Here is a 23179-nt window from a genome sequence, read left to right as displayed (position 1 = left end):
ATTTTGTTTTGCTTATTAATATGTGGTGGACTGGCCATTGGGAGCACCAGGACATTGCCCCGTGGCCTGGCCGCTGGCCCACTCTGCAATCACCGAGGGGCGGCTCATTAGGGTATCTCCCTGGCTGAAACTCCCACACACTGCAGCAAAGATAGGTAAAGACAGACACACCCCTCCTTTCGTTTTCTGAGGCTGTCTGACCCAGCAGTGCACAGACACACATGCGCTTGCGCGCTGGGTAAGTTAAAGACAGTTAAAGGAGGGTAGTTCCACTTTGAGGAACCCAGGGGGTCAAAACTGACTTGATACAACATTTTAAGGTGCTACAAATTTTAAAATATGGCTAACGGACCTAGGAATTTTTTTTTCTATTGTTTATTTTCCTTCATTACTAGAGGTTCATCTTTACCCTTTCCTGCTGCTGAGCCTATTCATTCCCCCCCTATGGGGACAAAGTTTCTCTTATCTCTATATTAATAATTGTATGATTGTTATATCAGTTTATGTGCTTGTTTACTCATTTAGGGGCTGGATCCCTGCATGATCAAGCCAGTAGCATTTTATTATATTATTTTATTAGTCACTGTTGTTCATTGTACAGAGAATGTCTTCTTTCTCTCTGTCTTTCCCCTATCTTATTTGAATTTGAAATATTCTAAGATTTTAATTAAATGATGTCACTAGGGGCTACTTTTAGTCTTAGGATTCTTTGTGAATACGGCCCCTGATTTATTGTCATCCTTAATGTCTATTTTGGCTTTCTCAACCGAAATACGCCCAGAGTTGGTGTACAAAATTTACGAACTGTATTTAGACTTACAAAGTCTCAAGTAATATTTAGGTTTATGTGGGAGCTTGCTCATAAAGATATTGAGGGGAATGATGGGGCAGATTGTCTAGCTAAACGGTCTCTTAGACAAGATAGATTTATGGAAATTGCCTTTAGTAAATCTGACATAAAGTCTATTATTGAGAACCAAGTAAAATCCGAATGGCAGCGGCTTTGAGAGGAGGGGACTAAAGGTTGTCACTTGTTTCAAATACAATAGCCAGTAAGCCAGAGAAAAGTTAAAACAAGAATTAAGGAAACATGGAGTTGAGACATTAAGGATGAACAAGGTATTGGTTAAACATGAAAAGATAAATAAAGCATTTATCAGATATTTAAAGAAAACTGGATTATATATAAGAATGTAGCTTAATTAGATAAGACCACACTCCACACAGTAGGTGGCGATACTGCATCCTAGCGTTGGATGCCACCCGCTAAAAAAAAAAGAAATCTAATAATAATAATAAGAAGAAGAAGAAGAAACCTGCAGTTGGATGCTGATATGGAGTATTCTTCATACTTCTCCATCTGAGGAAGAACAAAGTGATGTAACTTTGTTTCGCTGAGTTTGAAAAAAGGAGCTCCAGCTGCTCAGTAAACGTTAAAGGAACATTTGAAGAGAAGATAACAACAGAGATGTGGAGATAGCAGCTCAAACGGTGGCAGAGTGCAGCAGTGGAAGATTTCTGAGACGGTTACAGAAGAGGACAAAGAATATGAGCTGCAGCACAACATGATGGAGGCTGATTTCAACCCCAGAGTTCTGCTGCACAGATTAGGTTTGTATGTTTTTATATCACTTACAGTTTAGGAACATTTTAAGGTGACTAACAGATTAGCTTCTGAAAGGCCAAATGGACCCAATAGGCGTAAAACAGTAAACGCTTCGTTACTCAGTAGAAATGACCCGCGTCCGCCATTTTGTGAGTGGTTAGCACGAAGCCTAAATTGGCTTCCGATTGCAGCCTCTGATTAAAAGACAGTCAGTCAGTCATTTTCTACCGCTTATTCCATAGTGGGTCGCGGGGGAGCTGGTGCCTATCTCCAGCAGTCTATGGGCGAGAGGCAGGGGTACACCCTGGACAGGTCACCAGTCCATCACAGGGCAACACACAAACAAACATGCACAAACTTATTCATACACCTAAGGACAATTTAGAGAGACCAATTAACCTAACAGGCATGTCTTTGGACTGTGGGAGGAAGCCGGAGTACCCGGTGAGAACCCACACATGCAAACTCCATGCAGAAAGACCCCCGGCCGGGAACCGAACCCAGGACCTTCTTACTGCAAGGCAACAGTGCTACCAACTGCGCCACCATGCAGCCTCCCACCGTGCAGCCTCAGATTAAAAGACAATTCCACCTAATTTTCATTACTTTGACCTAAACTTGTAGTCTCACATATGTTTAACAACTATTAAAATGACTAGTAAGCCCAATTTACAATTAATACAACACAAAATCAATCATAGAGTACACTATACAGGTCAATGGATGTTTAGGATGGGTTTTGCACTGTCAAGTATAAGTTTGGGTTATTGGACGAATTTATTGACCATCGACAGTAGGCAACGGTCATTTTCATTAAAAGCAGTCTTTTGTACGTACGTTCGGAGTCTATACAGACTAAGAAAAAGCACAGACAAAGCTCAATTTACGACCGCGTTAGCGGTGTCACACAATAAACCGCTCGGCGAAAAAAAAAACTTTCCACATCGAACAGTTTCGTGTTACAAATATGTGACAAACTGCTCCAAGAAGCCGGTCATGGGTACGTGCAGCGTTACTGACACTCTGTGCCACACTGACAGGTGTGTTCTCCTTCTTAGTCCCTAGTGTGGTATAATGGCCTTTAACACCACCTTCTTTTCTTTCTGTTTTTCCAAAGCTACACGGAAAATTAGCTCTGCCTCCCTGTCCAGTGACGCCATGGCGGAAAGAGTGGGAAATGTAGGAAATTGGTACGCTCCACTATGAAACCTCAAATGTCCACCGACCGTATACATAGACTCGTCACAGTATCCCCAACTATGTTCTGCCCTTAAGTTTCTCAATAGCCCGTCTGCAAAAGCGGCACACTGTTTTAGTTTCATCTTGTGGTTTATATCTTTCATCCAGTTAAAAGCCCAAGTAATCCCAAATAGGCAATTTCTTTGGCAACTAGTTCATCCATTTTTGGACATTGGTGTTCTAAACTGGCAAATACATTCGTGCATGTGTACATTGCTCCGCCCACAAAAAGTCTGAATGTCACCTGTGTGAATATAAAAACATAACTTTTTGTTGGAGTGGTGAGAATAACTGTTGTGAAAGTGTTACATATCTCCCAACATTAGTCTAGTACCTGCTTACAGTGCACAGGCAATATACCACGCTCTATGATTTTGTACACCCGTTCAGAGGTTCTGGTAACAGATATGTGAAGATTTATCCAAGTGTCTGAGATGTAATATTTCACTTTCCCTCTGTTTGCTTCTTGGGCAACTTAGATGATGTCACCATGAAGACAAATTCAGCTCACATGGTTTTCACTGTCTTATGTATTGCTAAGAAAACTAAAGCTAAGAAAATTTTCTTGAATTGGAAAAATAAAAATATTCTTGGTATTAATGAGTATACAGACCTTTTCTTGGATTATTTTAGTCCTGAGACTTCCTCTGCCTCCTCATCAGATCAATCTCTCTAGGCTCCTTTGATCGGCTCCATCACCTAGTGAGGAGACATGTGGCGTCCTCGTGGGTTAGGCTCATGGTGCCCGGTGTGTGTCGCCCTGGGGCTGGGGTCCTGGCTGGGCCTGGGGGCTTCGGTCTTGGCGGGTATGTTGCTGGAGTTTTGGTCTGGGACATGCGCCAGTGCCTGGACCTGGGTCAGGGACCTTTGATGCAATGGTGGGCCTTGGAGACCCTAAGCTGGCGGAGAGGTTTTTTGTGCTATCTCATTGCAGGTGCGCTCTCATTCAGGGAGTGCATTCTGCTGCCGGGAAGGAGGGTCTGTGGGAGGAAGTGAGCTGAGGTCAGCCTGGATGTCTAAAGTCTTATGTATTCTGGGAGTTGTCTGAATGTTGGGTTGAATGTAGCTTCTGGAGGAAGGAGGTTTGAGGGGTCTGCATGGCCTGGGCGGACGGGCTGACCGGAGTTGTTTTCGGGGTGAAGTGGTCTCGGCTTCTCTGTGGTTTTGGGTTTGGCTCTGTGAGCTTTTTGCCTTTTGTGGACTCCAGTTTGGGTTTTCTTGCGGGGCTGCTTCTGGCTGGTATATGGGTGTCAGGCATGTGTTCTTGGGTTTGAATGTTGTGGATCTTCTCTTCACTGGGGCGCACTTTCTTAGGGGAGTCTATTGGGGGGTTGGTGGGCTGGCTTGATAGGCCTGGGTGAACTCCTCCTTTATTTATTTAATTTTATTCTTTTTTTGTGGCCCTCCTCTGGTTCGTTCGTTGGGGGCCGTGGTCGGTGCGGAGGGTCAGCCCTAGACTGGACGGGCAGTCTGCCTGTCTCCACCCAGTAATGAAGGGGACCACCTCCTGGGTCCGTGGGTATGACAAAATGCACCTTAGTAAATTCTCTCAGCAAGGATAACGGTGAGAATCAAAGTGGTACTTTTATTAAATTCTGCGCAAGAATTGAAAACAGAGGATACAACCAAACCAGTGTCTCAGTCTGTCTGTCCTGCCATAAACAGGGAAAAACAGACTTTATATAACCCCTTACTAAAGGAGAAAGTATTTCACATTACAGAGACAGGGAGATAAAACAGCTTGAGCATCAGATTTCTAAAAGAGGTCATCATGATGTGACGCCTTGGACACGAGAAGTATCTTACGAGAGGTAAACACTACCTTCATATCAAAAAGATCTTGCATTCCATGCGTTTCTAATTGTGGCATGCTGAGCTGCAAGAGTAGATCAAGTCTGAACTGGACATCTCATTGACAATAAGCTGATCTAGAACACACCTAGTAAAACACAAAAAAGAGGGGGAAAACAAACAAAAAAACATTCCTTCTGTCAATCCAACCTGTGATTCAATGTGTGCCATGGGACAAATGATTACACAATAAAATGATTGCATTATTGATTCAAAATAAAATTAACACTCACGTATATGTTGATTAAATGCCTGAAGCATAAATGACAACAGAAAAAGGAGAACAAAAAGAAGAAGAAAAAATCCAAGGGAACATTAATTATCTTTTTTTGGCAATAAAAAACCCAAACATTACAAAGGGAAAAAATGAGAATCTAAAATCCAGTGTCATCGTCAGAACTTGAATCAGACCTTAGACAGTCTGAGGAATCAGGATAAGGGAAAACCTCAATCGAAGCCTGAAAAAGCTGAACACAAACAAGGGAGGACATCAGTTATCACACCAATGTAACCACACATCACAAGATAACAAACAAAATGACAAAGACTATCGCAACGGGGTTAGAATCTGAATTAAAAACCGACTGCCACCCACTTCTTGAAACCAATCCCAGACGTTCCCTTTAGTAGAAGCAGGTGTATCATGTTTGGTCATATCATAATACAAGTCATGCAGATGTTTTTGGACGGAAGTCGTCTTTGTTGAAGAATCAGGAATATGTACAGCATTCAGAACTCCGACCTTACAAACTCCTCGGCCAGCAGCATATCCAAAGCCATGTAGTTCTGTAAAGAAGTTAACTTCAAAGCTTTCTTCTCAGGGGTGTAATCTTCCAAACCTTGTTTCGCCAGAGAAGTCAAATTCTCTAAGTGTGCTGCTAATCTGTCAATCTCATGAGCATTACTATCAGCACCATACCAAGGTAAAATCCCAGAAAGGAACTTGCGGCCCTCAGAAACTTTGACATCCCTCTTTTCACTGGTCTGGACACCCCCAGGCATTGAAAACTCGACTCTAACATGAGGGGCAAGATTAGCTAAATAACAAGTACTGCACCAGCCACGTGGAAGGTAGAGGTAGGAGCGATGACCACAAACCCAGACCATATTTGTTGGACATGTATACCCATCACGGGGTGGGACGTTCCCCTGGAAGCCATCTATTAATGTTCAAGGTTCTTATGAATGGGGTCAACGAGGTTCTCCTACAGGGGGGTTTCTTGTCAGTTAAGGCACAAGATGCCGGCACTGTGTAATCACAATTAGTAGCGTCCCCCAAATTAAAAATACTCGAAATGTAAAGAGCCGTCAAGGAAATGAGAGCTATTACGGGGAGTTGGTGTGTGTGCTGAAAAGAAAGACAATACTGTAGTATTATTAGGTGGCCATGGCTGGAGCAGTAATGACATTGGTGTGGCATGCGGGAGGTGCGCACAGACATAACAACTTGCATTTGTGACCTTACGTGCAGTATGAGCTGCTAGCTGTCACCAGAGATTGTCTGCTGCATCGTGATGATCAAGAGTGTGCCTTTTACTCGCTTCATCTGGGACCGGGTTGTGTGGGCAGCAGACTCCGCAGAGTCACCCAGGCGTCCCTCTCCCTAGACACCTCCTCCAGCTCCTCCGGGGGGAGCCCAAGCCATTCCCAGGTCAGCCGAGAGACATGGTCCGCTTCGCTTTTCAGCTTAGCTCTCTCTTCACCGCAACGGACCGTCACAGCGTCCCCATTACTGCGGCAGCCGCTCCGATCCGTCTGTCTATCTCCCGCTCCATTCTTCCCTCACTCCTGAACAAGACCCCGAGATACTTGAACTCCTCCACTTGAGGCAGGAACTCCCCTCCAACCTGAAGAGGACAAGCCACCCTTTTCCGGTTGAGAACCATGGCCTCGGACTTGGAGGAGCTGATCCTCATCCCAGCCGCTTCACAATCGGCTGCGAACCGCCCCAGCGCATTCTGTAGGTCTTGGCTAGAGGGGGCCAGCAGGACCACGTTATCTGCTAAAAGAAGAGACAAAATCCACCGGTCCCCAAACCAGACCCCCTGCGGCCCTTGGCTGCGCCTAGAAATCCTGTCTATAAAAGTTATGAACAGGACCTGTGACAAAGGGCAGCCCTGCCGGAGTCCAACATGCACCAGGAACAGGTCCGACTTAGTGCCGGTGTTCTGTCAGTTCAGCAAACGTTGTCAGATCGCCATACGGGTAGCACAAACTGACGGGTCAGCATATGCTGTCAGATTGCCATACACGTAGCACAGACTAATGGTTCTCTCAGACAAGTGTACGCTGAGAGATCCCAGTTTTTATTTAATCAGCCATATGACACTATGACGTAGCAGTTACCCTGTCAGATCAACATACACTTTAATACTTATGGCTGTATGACACCCTGACTCAATGGACAATGGACATCATACACTTTGTTTACAGATGAATTTGCCATTTTGAAATGTATTATCTATTGAAGTTCTTTCAGTGAAGTTTCAGGCCAAAATTTAACAAGGCCAGAGGAACATGTTATAATGATAAACTGTCAAAAAATTTTAAAAATACAACAATTTTTGTAATTGCTTTCTTGTTGTTGTTAGTTTTTTCATCCAATCCGTTTGTTTGTGGATGGTATGCTGCAGTGACACTCCTCTCAATTGAAATGAGTTCACAGAGTCTGTTACTGATCTAAAAGAACAATGAAGAACATTATAAATACCTTTCTTATAGATTGAAACTTGATCAAACTATAAGTTGTATTATATGTGGCTTACTTGATTCACAAACTCTCGCCCCTGGTCTGTGTGAATACGCTGAGGACAGCCCTGCCAATAAAAGATGGTACATAGGTTCTTGCAGACTTCCTCAGAGGGAAAGCCTCCACCCACTTTGAGAAGTAGTCGTAGCTGTCAATATATACTAAAAGCCAGAAGATGTCAGTGGGAGAGGACCTGTCAGATAAAGTTCGATTAGCTCCCACACACTTGATACCTGTTGGTCATTGATTAAAATGTTATGAGCAACGATAGCATAGAAGTAATAAACTGCAGGATTGCAGTGAATTGTTACCTTGATGCAATCCAGAGCCCCTACTTTCAGCAGAGGTCTGACTCTCTGGCATTGATCACATTCAGACACCTTGAAAATGTTACTGTTTTTCAGTTTTATGAGACTTTGGAGCTTAAGGATATTGCTAAGAATGTGGTAACATAACCATTTCTCTATGTCTGAAGTTATACCAGGCCAAAACAAATCAGGAAAACATGGAATTGTGGGTTTTCACAATACCAGTGTGTCCTTCCGTGGGTGAAGCGTGAAACTCCTTGAAAAGGTTCTAAGCGTCCTCTCCAGACTCTATGGTCTTCCTGTGAGGCGAGGCTAAAAAAAATAGGTTCCTGGCTTTATTGAAAGAATTTACGCATTATTTTATTATAGAAAATGATGTGTCTGTTTAAAATATAAAAACCTTACCATGAATGTTGAATTTAGAGGCAAACTTCCGCAGAGTTTGCCTTTGCCCTCTGGCGAATGTGGGTGGATAGGAACCATCAGAAAAAATGTTGAAGATCTCTTGCTATTTGTTCTACTTGATTGCTTTGAATGCCCCCCCAAAAAACCTATATGGTTTTTTGGGGGGGCAGGTTCTCTGCCTGCTCCCTCCTTCCACACACAGCGGTTCACTTGGGGAACATCAATACATTTTCGATCCAAAATCAGAGTCTCTGAATCGGATCAAACATGAGCAAGATGCCGCTGACTCCGCAGAGCGTGAACCTCAAAATATCCAACCTGAAACTAACTTCACCGCGGTATAACAGTGTAGTTTCTAGAGTCTGGTGGCTTCGAAAAATCAAAATCATCCAACTTCACAACTTCCAAAGTTTAAAAATTAGAAGTAGCATTAGCATTTAAAACAATGTGTAGAAGTCATCCCTGGACAGCCATCGCCATCTTCCTTCTGCTCCGTCCAGCCATTTTATCCAAGCAGACATGTTGTCCAATTCAAAATCATCAAGGATCAGGGAGGCGTATTTTATACAAGGTGTGTTTTGTAGTTGGCTGCACCTAGACCCTTCTCTAAATAGACTTTAAAACCACCTCAACACAAGTGTAGCCATTTAAATATAAAAAAAAAAACAATTTACTGACTCACTTTTTGTACTATCTTGTAGTGTATGATAACCTGACGGCTCCTCTAAATGTCACGGACCTCCTGCAGAACACACATGCACGGCTTGCAAATTATATGTATGCTACTCTTACATGTATTCTGAACTGACAGAACACCAGCAATGTGTACCAAACTCCTGCTCCGCTTGTACAGAGACCGGATGGTCCCTACTAAATGGCTCCCGACTCTGTACTCCTGGAGCACCCCCCACAGGACACCACGGGCGACCCAGTCAAATGCCTTCTCCAAGTCCACAAAACACATGTAGACCAGTGGGGCAAACTCCCATGAACCCTCAAGTACCCTTGCAGAGGGTGTACATCTGGTCCAGTGTTCCACGGCCGGGACTAAAACCACACGGCTCCTTTTGAAGCCGAGGTTCGACTATCGGCCGGACTCTCCTATCCAATACTGACGCATAGGCCTTACCAGGGAGGCTGAAGAATGTAATCCCCCTATAGTTGGAATACACTCTCCGGTCAAACTTCTTATGAAGAGGGACCACCACCCCGGTCTGCCAGTCCAGAGGCACTGTCCCCGACCGCCACGTAACGTTGCAGAGGCATGTCAACTATGACGGCTCCACAACATCCAGAGACTTGAGGTACTCAGGGCGGATCTCATCCACCCCCGAAGCCCTGCCACCGTGGAGCTTTTTAACCACCCTGGGTGATGAAAGAGTCCAACCCCTAGTCCCCAGCCTCTGCTTCCACCAGGGAATGTCCCCAGTCGAAGTCAGCTGCTCCCCCTCCTGAGGCACCGGACAGTTTGCCAGAATCACTTCAAGGCTAACCGGTAGTCCTTCTCCATGGCCTTACCGATCTCCCCCCAGGCCCGTGTTTTTGCCTCTGCCACAGCCCAGGCCGCAGCACGCTTGGCCTCACGGTACCCGTCAGCCGCCTCAGGAGTCCCACGAGCCAACCACAGCCGATAGGACTCCTTCTTCAGCTTGACAGCATCCCTTATTGCCGATGTCCACCACCGGGTTCGGGGATTGCCACACATCTTAAGGCCACAGCTACGGGCAGCAGCATCGTCAATGGATGCGGAGAACATGGTCCACTCATACTCTGTCTCCTACCTCCCCCGGAATCTGGTCAAAGCTCTCTTGGAGGTGGGAGTTGAATACGTCCCTGGCCGAGGCTGCCCCAGCATTTCCAGCAGACCCTCACTATGCGCTTGGGCCTGCCAAGTCTGTCCGGCTTGTTCCTCTTCCAGTGGATTCAACTCACCACCAGGTGGTGATCAGTGGACAGCTCAGCCCTTCTCTTCACTTGAATGTCCAAAACATGCAGCCAAAGGTCTGATAATACGACAACAAAGTTGATCGCCAACCTCCTGCCTAGGTGTCCTGGTGCCAAGTGCACTGATGAACACCCTTATGCTTGAACATGGTGTTCATTATGGACAATCCGTTACTTCCACAGAAGTCCAATATGAAACACCACTCGGATTCAGATCGGGGAGGCCATTCCTCCCGATCATACCTCTCCAAGTGTTACTGTCGTTTCCCACGTGGGCGTTAAATTCCCCCAGCAGAATAATGGAATCCCTGGGAGGGGCACTATCCAGCACCCCCGACAGGGACTCCAAGAAGGCCGGGTACTCCGCACTACCGCTCGGCCCTTGGCCGAAACGACAGTCGGAGAACTGTCCCCAATCCGAAGGCGCAGGGGTCTCATCCACTGGGGTAAACCCCAACACGAGACGGCTGAGCTGGGGGGCAACAAGCAAACCCACCCCAGCCCACCGCCTCTCCCCCCTATTGAATATACATATTCAGAAAATGATAGATAAATGTAAGAAAGTATTAAATATTATGAGATGTTTGGCTGGCAGTTACTGGGGAGCAGACAGGGAAGCATTAAAACAAATTTACACAGGATTGATCAGATCAAATATTAATTATAGAAATAATATATTTGGTTCAGCAGCAAAGACACATCTGGAAAAATTTAATATTATACACATGTGGACAAAATTGTTGGTACCCCTCGGTTAATGAAAGAAAAACCCACAATGGTCACAGAAATAACTTGAATCTGACAAAGGTAATAATAAATAAAAATTATGTGAAAATGAACAAATGAAAGTCAGACATTGCTTTTCAAACATGCTTCAACTGAATTATTTAAAAAAATAAACTAATGAAACAGGCCTGGACAAAGATGATGGTACCCCTAAAAATAATGTGATCAAAGGGACATGTTAAATCAAGGTGTGTCCATTAATTAGCATCACAGGTGTCTACATTCTTGTAATCAGTCAGTGGGCCTATATATAGGGCTACAGGTAGTCACTGTGCTGTTTGGTGACATGGTACCACACTTAACATGGACCAGAGGAAGCGAAGGTAAGTTGTCTCAGGAGATTAGAAAGAAAATTATGGACAAGCATGTTAAAGGTAAAGGTTTTAAGACCATCTCCAAGCAGCTTCATGTTCCTGTGACTACAGTTGCACATATTATTCAGTAATTTAAGATCCATGGGACTGTAGACAACCTCCCTGGACGTGGCCGCAGGAGGAAAATTGATGACAAAACAAAGAGACTATGAACGGTAACAAAAGAGCCCAGAAAAACTTCTAAAGAGATTAAAGGTGAACTTCAAGCTCAATGAACATCAGTGTCAGATCGCACCATCCGACGTTGTTTGAGGCAAAGTGGACTTAATGGGAGACAACCAAGGAGACCATTGTTGAAAACAAATCATGAAAAACCCAGACTGGAATTTACCAAACTACATGTTGACAAGCCAGAAAGCTTCTGGGAGAATGTCCTATGGACAGATGAGACAAAAAGTTGAACTTTTTGGCAAGGCACATCAGCTCTATGTTCGCAGACAGAAAAATGAAGCATATGAAGAAAAGAACACTGTCCCTACTGTAAAACATGGAGGAGGCTCTGTTATGTTCTGGGGCTGCTTTGCTGCATCTGAACAGGGTGTCTTGATTCTGTGAAGGTATAATGAAATCTCAAGAATATCAAGGGATTCTAGAAGGAAATGTGCTGCCCAGTGTCAGAAAGCTTGGTCTCAGTTGCAGGTTGTGGGTCTTGCAACAGGATAATGACCCAAAACACACAACTAAAAACACCCAAGAATGGCTAAGAGGAAAACATTGGACTATTCTGAAGTGGCCTCTATGAGCCCTGATCTAAATCCTATTGAGCATCTTTGGAAGGAGCTGAAACAGGAGAAACCTGAGACAACTGGAGCAGTTTGCTCACGAGGAGTGGGCCAAAATACCAGCTGAGAGGTGCAAAAGTCTCATTGACAGTTATAGGAATCGTTTGATTGTGGTGATTGCCTCAAAAGGTTGTGCAACAAAATATTAAGTTAAGGGGTACCATCATTTTTGTCCACGCCTGTTTTATGAGTTTATTTTTTTTAATAATTCTGTTGAAGCATGTTTGAAAAACAATGTCTGATTTTCATTTGTTCATTTTCATAGAATTTTTATTCATTATTACCTTTGTCAGATTCAAGTTATTTCTGTGACCATTGTGGGTTTTTCTTTCATTAACCGAGGGCTACCAACAATTTTGTCCACGTGTGTAAAACATCAAGCATTAAGACTTTGTACAGGAGCTTTCAAAACAACCCCAACAGCAGCACTCGAAGTAGAAATGGAAAAAATGCCGTTAGATTTAAGGAGAACACAATTAACAATAAATTACTGGATAAATTTACAAGGCAATAACCCGGATCATCCAACATGAGAGATATTGAAGCCATGCTGGGAAAAAGTAAAAAAAAATACAAGAAGTTTTGGATGGATTATTAAAAATATATAATATTATTATAATAATAATTTCATATACAAAAATATAGTAATAAGTCCAATACTGCCACTAGCTGTTGCACCACCCTGGATTTTACCAGAAGCACAGGTAGATATGTCTTTAATGGAAAAAAACAAAAAGAACATGTATATGAGATTAAAATACAGTACAGAAATATGTTAATAATTATTACCAATACCTTCAGATTTATACAGATGCATTGAAAACAAATGATAAAATAGGAATAGCATTTATAGTACCAGAATTTCAAATAAGAGTAGGAAAACAAATCACAAATGGTTTATCAGTATACACAGGAGAAATATTAGCAATACTTTTAGCAGTACAGTGGGTGGAAGACATAAGACCATTAAAAACAATAATTTGTTCAGATTCAAGTTCAGTATTATTGAGTTTAAAATATAACCATTCAGACAGCAGGCCAGACATTCTACTAGAAATACAGCAAACTTTATTCAGACTGCAAATGATGGGTTATCAATAGTATTCTTATGGGTTCCAGCACATATTGGGGTTAAAGGAGATGAGATGGCAGATAAGATGCCTAAGAAGGTAACGCAAAATCATATAAATTTTACAGTACATTTAAGTAAATCAGAAGCAAAAAGCATCATCAAACAGAAATTGAAGGAAGAATGGCAGAAAAGGTGGGATGGAGAAAGAAAAGGAAGATGGTTTTATAGGATCAAAAAGGCAGTCGGTGAAAAAAGAACTGGAAGAAGGAATAGAAAGGAGGAAAGGGTAATAACAAAACTAAGATTAGGACATACAGGACTTAATTATACACTTTTTAAAATACATAAACATAATACAGGACAATGTGACTACTTTGGGATGGATGAAACAATTGAACATATTTTTATAGAGTGTCAGAAATATGAGCTGGAAAGAAGAAGCACAAAGAGAGAACTTGAAAGGATTAAAGAAAGGTTTAGCATAATAGATTCATTACAAAAGAACAGAGGGAGCAAATATATAGAAATTATTTTAAGATTCCTAAAAAGAACAAAATTATTTAATAGAATTTGAGTATATAAGATATTAATCCATGTTGAACCACACACCATACCAGTGGTGGCGGTAATGCACACCTACAGATTCATGCCAACCGCCATTAAACACCAGAAGAAGAATAAAAAGACGTCAATGTATCTTCACTTCTCTGAGTTTGGATGCAAGCTGGACTCTAACTTTTCAGTAACTATTAACTGGGCATTTGAAAATAAACAGAGATATGGAGACAGCAACTCAAACAACGGCAGAGTTCAGCAGAGGGAGAGATTTCCGAAACTGCAAAAAAGAGGACAAAGAATATGAGCTGCGTCACGATATCATGGAGGCATTTATTTATTAATTATATGTATTTTTTGTGGACTTTGGATTGGGAGCAAACAAGATAAACAAGAATCAAGAAGATTTTTATTCACATTATGGGCTATGAGTTGGAGAAGGGGTAGGATTACGTTTATTTCTTCATTCCACTTTTTAGAAATTTTTTCACATCTGAGGGTATATAGACTTACAGATATGTAAAACAGGCCACAGAAAGTCCATCATGCAGCCTGCATGCAGCTTTCAGTTAATGGACCACATGTCTCCCAATTTTTCATACACAGGCTCTGGAATTGTTTTTACAGAAGCCCAGCAAGATGGACTGCAAAAGCTGCACACTTCGTGGACGCATGATAGATGTTTCAAGCGTTTTTTAAATACATCTTAAATTATACTGTGTTTATATTGATTGTTATGTGAAATTAAAGCAATTATTATATTGCTGTTATTAAAATAAACATAAAAATAATGTCTTCTTTTAATTGATTGTCAGTTAGCGCTCCCATCTTGGTGAGTTTATTTAGACAGTCCCTTTGGGAATGATATAAGAAATCCTGCAATTACAATAATCCTTTACAGTGTTTTCGGTGCTCGGTAGAAAAAAAGATAGAAAAAAAGAGAAATTAAATCAAAGGATTAAATATTACCTCAGCACCAAAATATATCTTTATTAAAAAGTGACTCAGTGCACGCTAAAGTGAAAATATTTTCTAATATGCATGTTTTTCAATGCTTTCTGCAGATGTTGAGAAGATGCTGATTATTAAGGAAGCTTTTGTAGACCACAGACCTTGTGCTGACCTGCATGACCCAAAGCCCCCGCACATAAAGGAGGAACAGGAGGAAGTCTGCTCCAGTCTGGGGGGGGAGCAGCTCAATTGGAAGGAGTTTGATGCCATCAGGTTTCCAGTCACTGCTACTCCCATAAAGAGTGAGGATGATAAACAGTCCCCTCTAATCTCACAGCTTTATCAAGACCAACTTAAAGGCAGAGAGCTTCCTGAGGAGAACGTCGGAGGAGAAGAATCCATCAGGATACAACATCATGAAGATGGTTTCATTTTCTCAGAGACTGAAGACACCGAGATGGAAGAAGAGGACAATGGTGTAAAGCACCCCGTCTCTGTGCTGAAACAGTTGTCCAACTCTGGACTGAAAACTAAGGACATGGACAATAACTGGAAGGAGAGCAGAGCTCCTAAATCAGATGGAAACAATAACAACCCTTTTAGCTCCTCTGAGTTTGCTGAACAATTTGGTCACCGTCACTCTCTTCAGAAACACATGATGGATTCAGAACTTGGGACTTCAAGTTCTACGGAGGATAGGAAATTATTTATAGAGAAGAAAAAGGTGGGCTCACTAATGAAAATCCAGACAGGAGTAAAGTTTAGCTGTGAAGACTGTGGTAAAACATTAACCCGAAAACAGAATTTAAAATATCACAGGAGAAGCCACACAGGAGAGAAACCTTTCTGTTGTGATCTATGTGGGCAAGGATTTAGCCGAAAGCAAATTTTAAACACACACATGAGAATCCACACAGGACAGAAACCTTTCTGTTGTGATACTTGTGGACAACGATTTACTCATAATGTGAGTTTAAACTTGCACATGAGAATCCACACAGGAGAGAAACCTTTCTGTTGTGATCTATGTGGACAAGGATTTAGCCGAAAGCACGTTTTAAACACACACATGAGAATTCACACAGGACAGAAACCTTTCTGTTGTGATACTTGTGGACAAAGATTTAGCCAAAAAGCACATTTAAACAGACACTTCAGAATCCACACAGGACAGAAACCTTTCTGTTGTGATCTGTGTGGACAAAGATTTATCCAAAAGTCAAGTTTAAACAGACACATGAGTATCCACACTGGAGGGAAAATGGCTTAGATATGAATATTCACTGAAACTGCAGAGCAGCAGTTTGCTGTGAATTATTTGTGACTTGTTAATAAAGGCAGTTTTCACTAGTTAGATTCAGCATTTTACTAGTGGTTAATCTTTCTATTTTAATCTGAAAACAATTGGATTGTTGGGACCCCAGCCATGGGTTACAACATTAAAGGCCAGTTAGAACTATGCTGGAACTTTAAAAATAAAACGCATTAATCTACTTTCCAGCTCAGCCCAGGAAGAGGAGGAGTCAGAGCTGAACAAAAATGCCATTCTCCAACATGGCGACCTCTTTCCATGTGGATCTCGGAAGGGAACCAGATAGGAGAGGCACCATGCGCAAACGACTCCTTGCTAGCAAGCAGACATGACTCTTCAACTTGGATCCAAAAGTTACTACGATCACATGCAACAAAGTTAAGTAATAATTTGCTGTTCGAGTATCCAGTATTCCTTCATATAAAGGGTGTAGTAAGCCCTAATTGAAGCAGATTTTCCCCGCGGCCTGGAAAAGAAGGCCTGTACCGCATCGCATGCCTTCCTGCGTGCACATCCAGGTAGCGAGAGCTGCCGCCACTGAAGGGGCCGAATGTGCCTTTGCTGTACGGTTTGGCCGGGCCGGCTAAAAGCCGACTCTTGCAGCTACTGAGATTAGCTATTACACTAGTCCCTTTCAGTTCACATATGGATGACCGGACCTCCCTCATTTCGTCAACTGGAAACCTTTTACTCATCACGGTTCACGTAAGAGGTAGTGTTTGGGCAGAAAAGATTAGTTTAGAGTTAAATAATCGAAGTAATATTCGTTTAATGATGTTTGCTTTTGTTTGTGTTGAGATAACTCCGCTAGAGTAAGTCCTTGCCGCCTAGCACTCAGCTAATGATGTGTTCTGTGAATTTGATTCTTTTATTGGTGGTATTTTAAAGGGACGATAACAAGCCATAAGCTTCTTTTCTTAGCTATCGGCTAAGGTAACACATGACTTAGGAGTCTATTAAGACTCATTCGTCCTAAAAGGTTAGGTTCTTATTTAAATTCATATTTTCTTAAATATTATTGTACTAAATAAAGGCAGCTAATTAAACACCATTGAGAATTAGTCATCCAGAAGGTTGGTTTTATTCAACAGATCATTCTTTTAAATATTTTATTAAAATAATGTTTTATCAGATCTTGCATTGTGAATGGTTGTTTGAAGGTATACCAATTATTACTTAACTTAGTCTTGGGACTAACTTAACTTCATTTCCAGATTCTTCCAGATAATCCTTGGTTCTCAGACATTAATAACATTGAATGGTAATTTTGCATCACTTTATTGGCCATGGTTTTTAACCATCTTTGATTAACTTCTTCATATTGTACATAGTTGGTCTTCTTTCGTTCTGCTTGGTAGTTTAGTTGGATTGTTCTAGGATAGTAAAGAGTTTGTTGATTGAAATATGTTTGACTTTGAGTTGACTTTTTTTAATAAATTCTTGTACTTTAAGTGATTGTGTGAATTTATTCCCTGTGTGTGCAGAGTTTTGCTGTTCAGTAATGCCAGAGCTTGGCTCACCCCTTTAAATGTTGTCCTAATACCACGCCTTATTGGGCTGGTATTCACAGGACAAACCTTAACAGACCGAATTATTATTTGATAATTTTAATAATTAAAATATTAAATAATATATTCATAATAATAATCACAACAGATGAAGTTCCAGATTTGTTTAGTTGTAGAACTGCTAGTTTCTTTAACAGGCATGTTTTATTCACGGTACAGGTCCTTCTCAAAATATTAGCATATTGTGATAAAGTTCAATATTTTCCATAAAGTCATGATGAAAATTTAACATTCATATATTTTAGATTCACTGCACACTAACTGAAATATTTCAGGTCTTTTATTGTCTTAATATGGATGATTTTGGCATACAGCTCATGAAAACCCACAATTCCTATCTCACAAAATTTGCATATTTCATCTGACCAATAAAAGAAAAGTGTTTTTAATACAAAAAACGTCAACCTTCAAATAATCATGTACAGTTATGCACTCAATACTTGGTCGGAAATCCTTTGGCAGAAATGACTGCTTCAATGCGGCGTGGCATGGAGGCAATCAGCCTGTGGCACTGCTGAGGTCTTATGGAGGCCCAGGATGCTTCGATAGCGGCCTTTAGCTCATCCAGAGTGTTGGGTCTTGAGTCTCTCAACGTTCTCTTCACAATATCCCACAGATTCTCTATGGGGTTCAGGTCAGGAGAGTTGGCAGGCCAATTGAGCACAGTGATACCATGGTCAGTAAACCATTTACCAGTGGTTTTGGCACTGTGAGCAGGTGCCAGGTGGTGCTGAAAAATGAAATCTTCATCTCCATAAAGCTTTTCAGCAGATGGAAGCATGAAGTGCTCCAAAATCTCCTGATAGCTAGCTGCATTGACCCTGCCCTTGATAAAACACAGTGGACCAACACCAGCAGCTGACACGGCACCCCAGACCATCACTGACTGTGGGTACTTGACACTGGACTTCTGGCATTTTGGCATTTCCTTCTCCCCAGTCTTCCTCCAGACTCTGGCACCTTGATTTCTGAATGACATGCAGAATTTACTTTCATCCGAAAAAAGTACTTTGGACCACTGAGCAACAGTCCAGTGCTGCTTCTCTGTAGCCCAGGTCAGGCGCTTCTGCCGCTGTTTCTGGTTCAAAAGTGGCTTGACCTGGGGAATGCGGCACCTGTAGCCCATTTCCTGCACACGCCTGTGCACGGTGGCTCTGGATGTTTCTACTCCAGACTCAGTCCACTGCTTCCGCAGGTCCTCCAAGGTCTGGAATCGGCCCTTCTCCACAATCTTCCTCAGGGTCCGGTCACCTCTTCTCGTTGTGCAGCGTTTTCTGCCACACTTTTTCCTTCCCACAGACTTCCCACTGAGGTGCCTTGATACAGCACTCTGGGAACAGCCTATTCATTCAGAAATTTCTTTCTGTGTCTTACCCTCTTGCTTGAGGGTGTCAATAGTGGCCTTCTGGACAGCAGTCAGGTCGGCAGTCTTACCCATGATTGGGGTTTTGAGTGATGAACCAGGCTGGGAGTTTTAAAGGCCTCAGGAATCTTTTGCAGGTGTTTAGAGTTAACTCGTTGATTCAGATGATTAGGTTCATAGCTCGTTTAGAGACCCTTTTAATGATATGCTAATTTTGTGACATAGGAATTTTGGGTTTTCATGAGCTGTATGCCAAAATCATCTGTATTAAGACAATAAAAGACCTGAAATATTTCAGTTAGTGTGCAATGAATCTAAAATATATGAATGTAAAATTTTCATCATGACATTATGGAAAATAATGAACTTTATCACAATATGCTAATATTTTGAGAAGGACCTGTATTTCATCCATCTATTTTTCAGATTGAATTGTAGCACATGTCTTTTATCAATGCATGTAAACACTTTCATTGTTTCAGACAGAATCAGGACACCTTGCTGTCATTGAATAGACCATGAACTCCACTATACACCAGAATATATATGAGTCAGGACAAGGTCCGCTGAAGATTGGACAAAAGTGGATCACAGTATAATGCTCCTAATCTCAGCAGCCAATCTAGAAAGGATCGGCTAAAAAAAATAGGAAGGTGCTGCAACAGCCCAGTTAAACCCCAAATCAAAAGCGGATTTCACCAGAGCTGTGCAGAAATTGATGTCATCCAACCTCAGTAAAATGTGTCATTGTAGAAAAGAGGGCCAAGATGTTTGCAGGTCCTCTCAACCTCCAGTTGATTACAGCAGATAAGTGTTCATACAGGCCTGGGTTCTGCTTGACGTTTTCCCCTGTTGGAACAGTTTTCCTTCCCATTGTCACCACAAGCTGGCTCAGTATGGAGGTCTACAGCAAAGTCAAAGCCTTTATGCCGTTGGATGGGCAGTTTTTAGTAATAGTTTTAATATCCTGAATTTGGTTTCATTGTGGGCTGCACGGTGGTGCAGTTGGTAGCACTGTTGCCTTGCAGCAAGAAGGTCCTGGGTTCAATTCCCAGCCGGGGGTCTTTCTGCATGGAGTTTGCATGTTCTCCCCGTGCATGCGTGGGTTCTCACCGGGTACTCCAGCTTCCTCCCACAGTCCAAAGACATGCCTGTTAGGTTAATTGGTCTCTCTAAATTCGCCTTAGGTGTATAAATGAGTGTGTGCTTGATTGTTTGTGTGTTGCCCTGCGATGGACTGGCGACCTGTCCAGGGTGTATCCCGCCTCTCGCCCGTAGACTGCTGGAGATAGGCACCAGCTCTCCCACAACCCACTATGGAATAAGCGATAGAAAATGACTGACTGGTTTCATTGTGTTACAGCCCCCTAAACATTAGAGGTCGAAAGGACGTGCAGGTCATGTTCATATTAAGTCTGTCTCCATGACGTGCAAATTGGACATCTAACAATGACCTCATTTGTACGTCAATAGACAGTCCAACATTTGGACTTCAAACTTTTGGAGGTCATATAGACATCCAAGACAGGTGCAGATTTATTCTTTTATTTTCTTAACATTAATATAAATTATTTCAAATAAACATAATTTATTTTTTGAGTATATTATTTTTTATTACATTTTCATGTATTTCCTTAACTGTATTTTTATTTTCAGTTTTATTATTATTCAATTATTAAAATTATTATACAATTTTATTCAAAAAGTTTGTTTCTAAGTTTTTAGTGTGGCTTTGATGTCACAGTAGGTGGCAATGTGTACCGGTGAAGTTGTTTGCTTTCTGCCATTAAGAAGAAGAATGTTTGAATGAACATAATGGGGTGTGTCCCAATTCTTCCTATCCCTCAGCAGGCGTTCTTCTTCGCACGGATTATGACGGATTGCAAGCAGTATTGAGGTGCATACCGCCGCCTACTGTACAAGAGTGCGTAACATCACCTTTCTAGTTCTTTGACTCATATTTTATTTATTAATACTGTATCTTTTAAATGTTTGAACAGTGCCCTTCAGATAACTTTAATAAATCTTACATCTCCTAAGCGAAGTAATTCTGTTAAATCCCTTTACTGCCCTACTTCCCTAACTTTATTAAATAACCTTCCCCTTTCCTGAGAATAGGATGCAGTGTCATACTATACGTTCAGTTTTCTTTAATGCTATATTTGTTGTATTTATTACTCTTTCCCCTATTTTAAATTAAAATATTTATTGTTTTTTTATGATGGGTTTTTTGTATTTTGTTGGTCTCAACAGTAAAATAAGTTTTAAAAGAATTTATCAGTAAGATAAGGCATATTCTTGCAAGGGACCTTCCAATGCCTTTTTTGTGCAGCTCTGTTAATACTGATTCTAATATTAATGTTGTCCTTTAGAAAGTAAAGCAAGACAAACATACCATATAATCTGTTATTTTTCATGTTTGGAACTACACACATTAGATATAAAGTTTTGATATAGAGTTTTTTTAGATATAGAGTTTTCAGCAATAGTTTTTAAAATGTAAACATACCAGTTTTTCTGAGCAGAGTCATTGCCGCCTCCATTCTGTAGGCCTCCACTGCAGGTGACTCGTCTGCCAGCATTTTCTCAGCATACTGAAAACATAATTACATGTTGCACAATAAGTACTTGCCTTACACATCTTCACTGGACTCAGTTTAAAAAATCTTTTTTTAAATTGTAAAGCAAAACACTGAATGTGTAAATTATTATGCAAGGCAAATTTGTCAAAAATGTTGAATAAAAAGGCCTGAAGGCCTGTCCTGACCAGCTGCCCCCCATCTATACTCAGATTTTTCATAAGTCCTTGGAGCTGTGTGAGGTTCTGTACTGATTCAAGAGCTTCACCTTCATACCAGTCCACAAGAAGCGCACCATCATGGGGTTAAATGATTACAGGCCTGTCGCCCTGACGTTTTTGGTCATGAACTTCTTTGAGCAACTAGCGTTGCAGCATCTAAATGACATCCCGGTCCCCCCTGCTGGATCCCTTGCAGTTTGCTTACCGAGCAAACAGGTTGGCAGATGACGATGTCAACTTGAGTTTACACTGCTCCATCACGACCACGCAGGGACGTACACCGGGATCCTGTTTGTGGACTTCAGCTTTCAACACCATCAGCACAGATATCCTCAACCAGAAGCTCATCCCGCTCACAGTGATGGTCTCTACCTGTCAGTGGACAACCAGCTTCCTGACTGGCCTGCAGCCGCAGGTGAGCCCAGGGTGCAGTTTCTTCCGCACAAAAACCATCAGCACTGACACACCTCAGGGGTGTGTTCTCTCCCCACTCCTCCCTTCACACAAATGACTGCACCTCACCCGTCTGTGACACTCCTGAAGTTTTCAGATGACACCACTGTCATTGGTGTGATTCACAACAGCAAGTCTGCATACACATAGGAGTTGGATTGGCTGATCCATTGGTGCGTCAGAACCACCTGGAGCTTAAACCACTCAAAACGATGGACTTTCGGAGAACTGTAGATACTGTTTCATTTATCTTTTATTTTCATTCCCTCTAAAGTTTAGATATTTAAACTATACTGCAACAAATTGTCACAAATTCCTTGTTGTTGCACAATCTTGGCAAATATAGCTGATTTTGATTCTATTGAGATGTTTATCAGGAACAGACTGTGGAGCAAGCAGAGTTGAAATCGAAAATGTAATTTTAATAAGGTCTGTTCTGGATTATTGGTGCATAGTTTATAGCTCAGCTGCTAAAATAGTGTTATAAATGTGATGATATTCAGTCTTAAGCCCTTCGAGTAGACATGTCTCAGATGCCTTTATTACTAAAGAGGAAACAACTGATTGTTTGGGTTAAGCCACGGAATCGCTTACAAATCATTTACAAAAGCTCGAAATCCAGTGGCTAAAACTTTGTTACAAGGCAGGTAAAGCTCAAATAAAATTTGCTTTTGGATTTAAATCAGAAGAGAAGCAGCCACGTTATGTCAGACGCAAAATATTATCACAGTCCCATTATCAATTACCCCTCCATGGGTATTTTCCTCAGTAAATTTGTTTTTTTCTGTAGAAATCACACACTTAACAGGGATTTTGGAAACGTTATTTTTGATAGAAGATAGGTTGCATACCTAACATCAGTCTATCATTCCACTAGTCAGAGTTTGATCTAAAGATCCTGAATGTGGCTCTGCAGGATCTGCATTTTGTAAAAGTACATTGGGAGTTTCCGTTGAAAGAAGGATAACAACTTATTTATCAGCTCACACATTCTAGTCCAGTATTACTGTCATTGCAGTCCTTATCATCTGATTGTAGAGATGCTATTGAGATACAGGAGG

At 41.7% G+C, this 23179-nt stretch overlaps 1 protein-coding gene and 1 long non-coding RNA gene across 3 annotated transcripts; one reads left to right on the top strand and one right to left on the bottom strand.

Moving 5' to 3' along the window:
- Window positions 1–1281: 1281 nt before the first annotated feature.
- LOC124868100 (zinc finger protein OZF-like) lies at window positions 1282–17052 on the top strand. 2 transcript variants are annotated; one of them, XM_047364923.1, is made up of 3 exons: window positions 1282–1611; window positions 14736–15346; window positions 16124–17052. In XM_047364923.1, exons 1-3 carry the CDS (start codon window positions 1566–1568, stop codon window positions 16379–16381), a joined length of 915 nt encoding a protein of 304 aa, XP_047220879.1. In that variant the 5' UTR covers window positions 1282–1565; the 3' UTR covers window positions 16382–17052. The 2 variants fall into 2 exon arrangements, with proteins under 2 accessions (XP_047220879.1, XP_047220878.1); XM_047364922.1 differs by having other exon boundaries at window positions 14736–17052.
- On the bottom strand, window positions 12711–22103 carry LOC124868102. Its single transcript, XR_007038240.1, has 3 exons — window positions 21871–22103; window positions 21375–21459; window positions 12711–13951 (listed from the first exon to the last, which is right to left on the bottom strand). It is a non-coding gene; the product is annotated as an uncharacterized LOC124868102 (long non-coding RNA).
- Window positions 22104–23179: the final 1076 nt, after the last annotated feature.

The sequence above is a fragment of the Girardinichthys multiradiatus genome, chromosome 5, assembly GCF_021462225.1.
Source record: "Girardinichthys multiradiatus isolate DD_20200921_A chromosome 5, DD_fGirMul_XY1, whole genome shotgun sequence".
NCBI classification, from domain to species: domain Eukaryota; kingdom Metazoa; phylum Chordata; class Actinopteri; order Cyprinodontiformes; family Goodeidae; genus Girardinichthys; species Girardinichthys multiradiatus.
Note: the sequence above shows the minus strand (reverse complement) of the source record. Positions and strands in the feature narration are given on the sequence as shown.

Excerpts from the sequence above, each read along its gene's own strand:
- LOC124868100 (XM_047364922.1), top strand. The coding sequence starts at position 1,566 with ATGATGGAGGCTGATTTCAACCCCAGAGTTCTGCTGCACAGATTAG. Across the intron at positions 1,612-14,735 it reads AGTTCTGCTGCACAGATTAG|ATGTTGAGAAGATGCTGATT; the intron begins GTTTGTATGTTT and ends TGCTTTCTGCAG.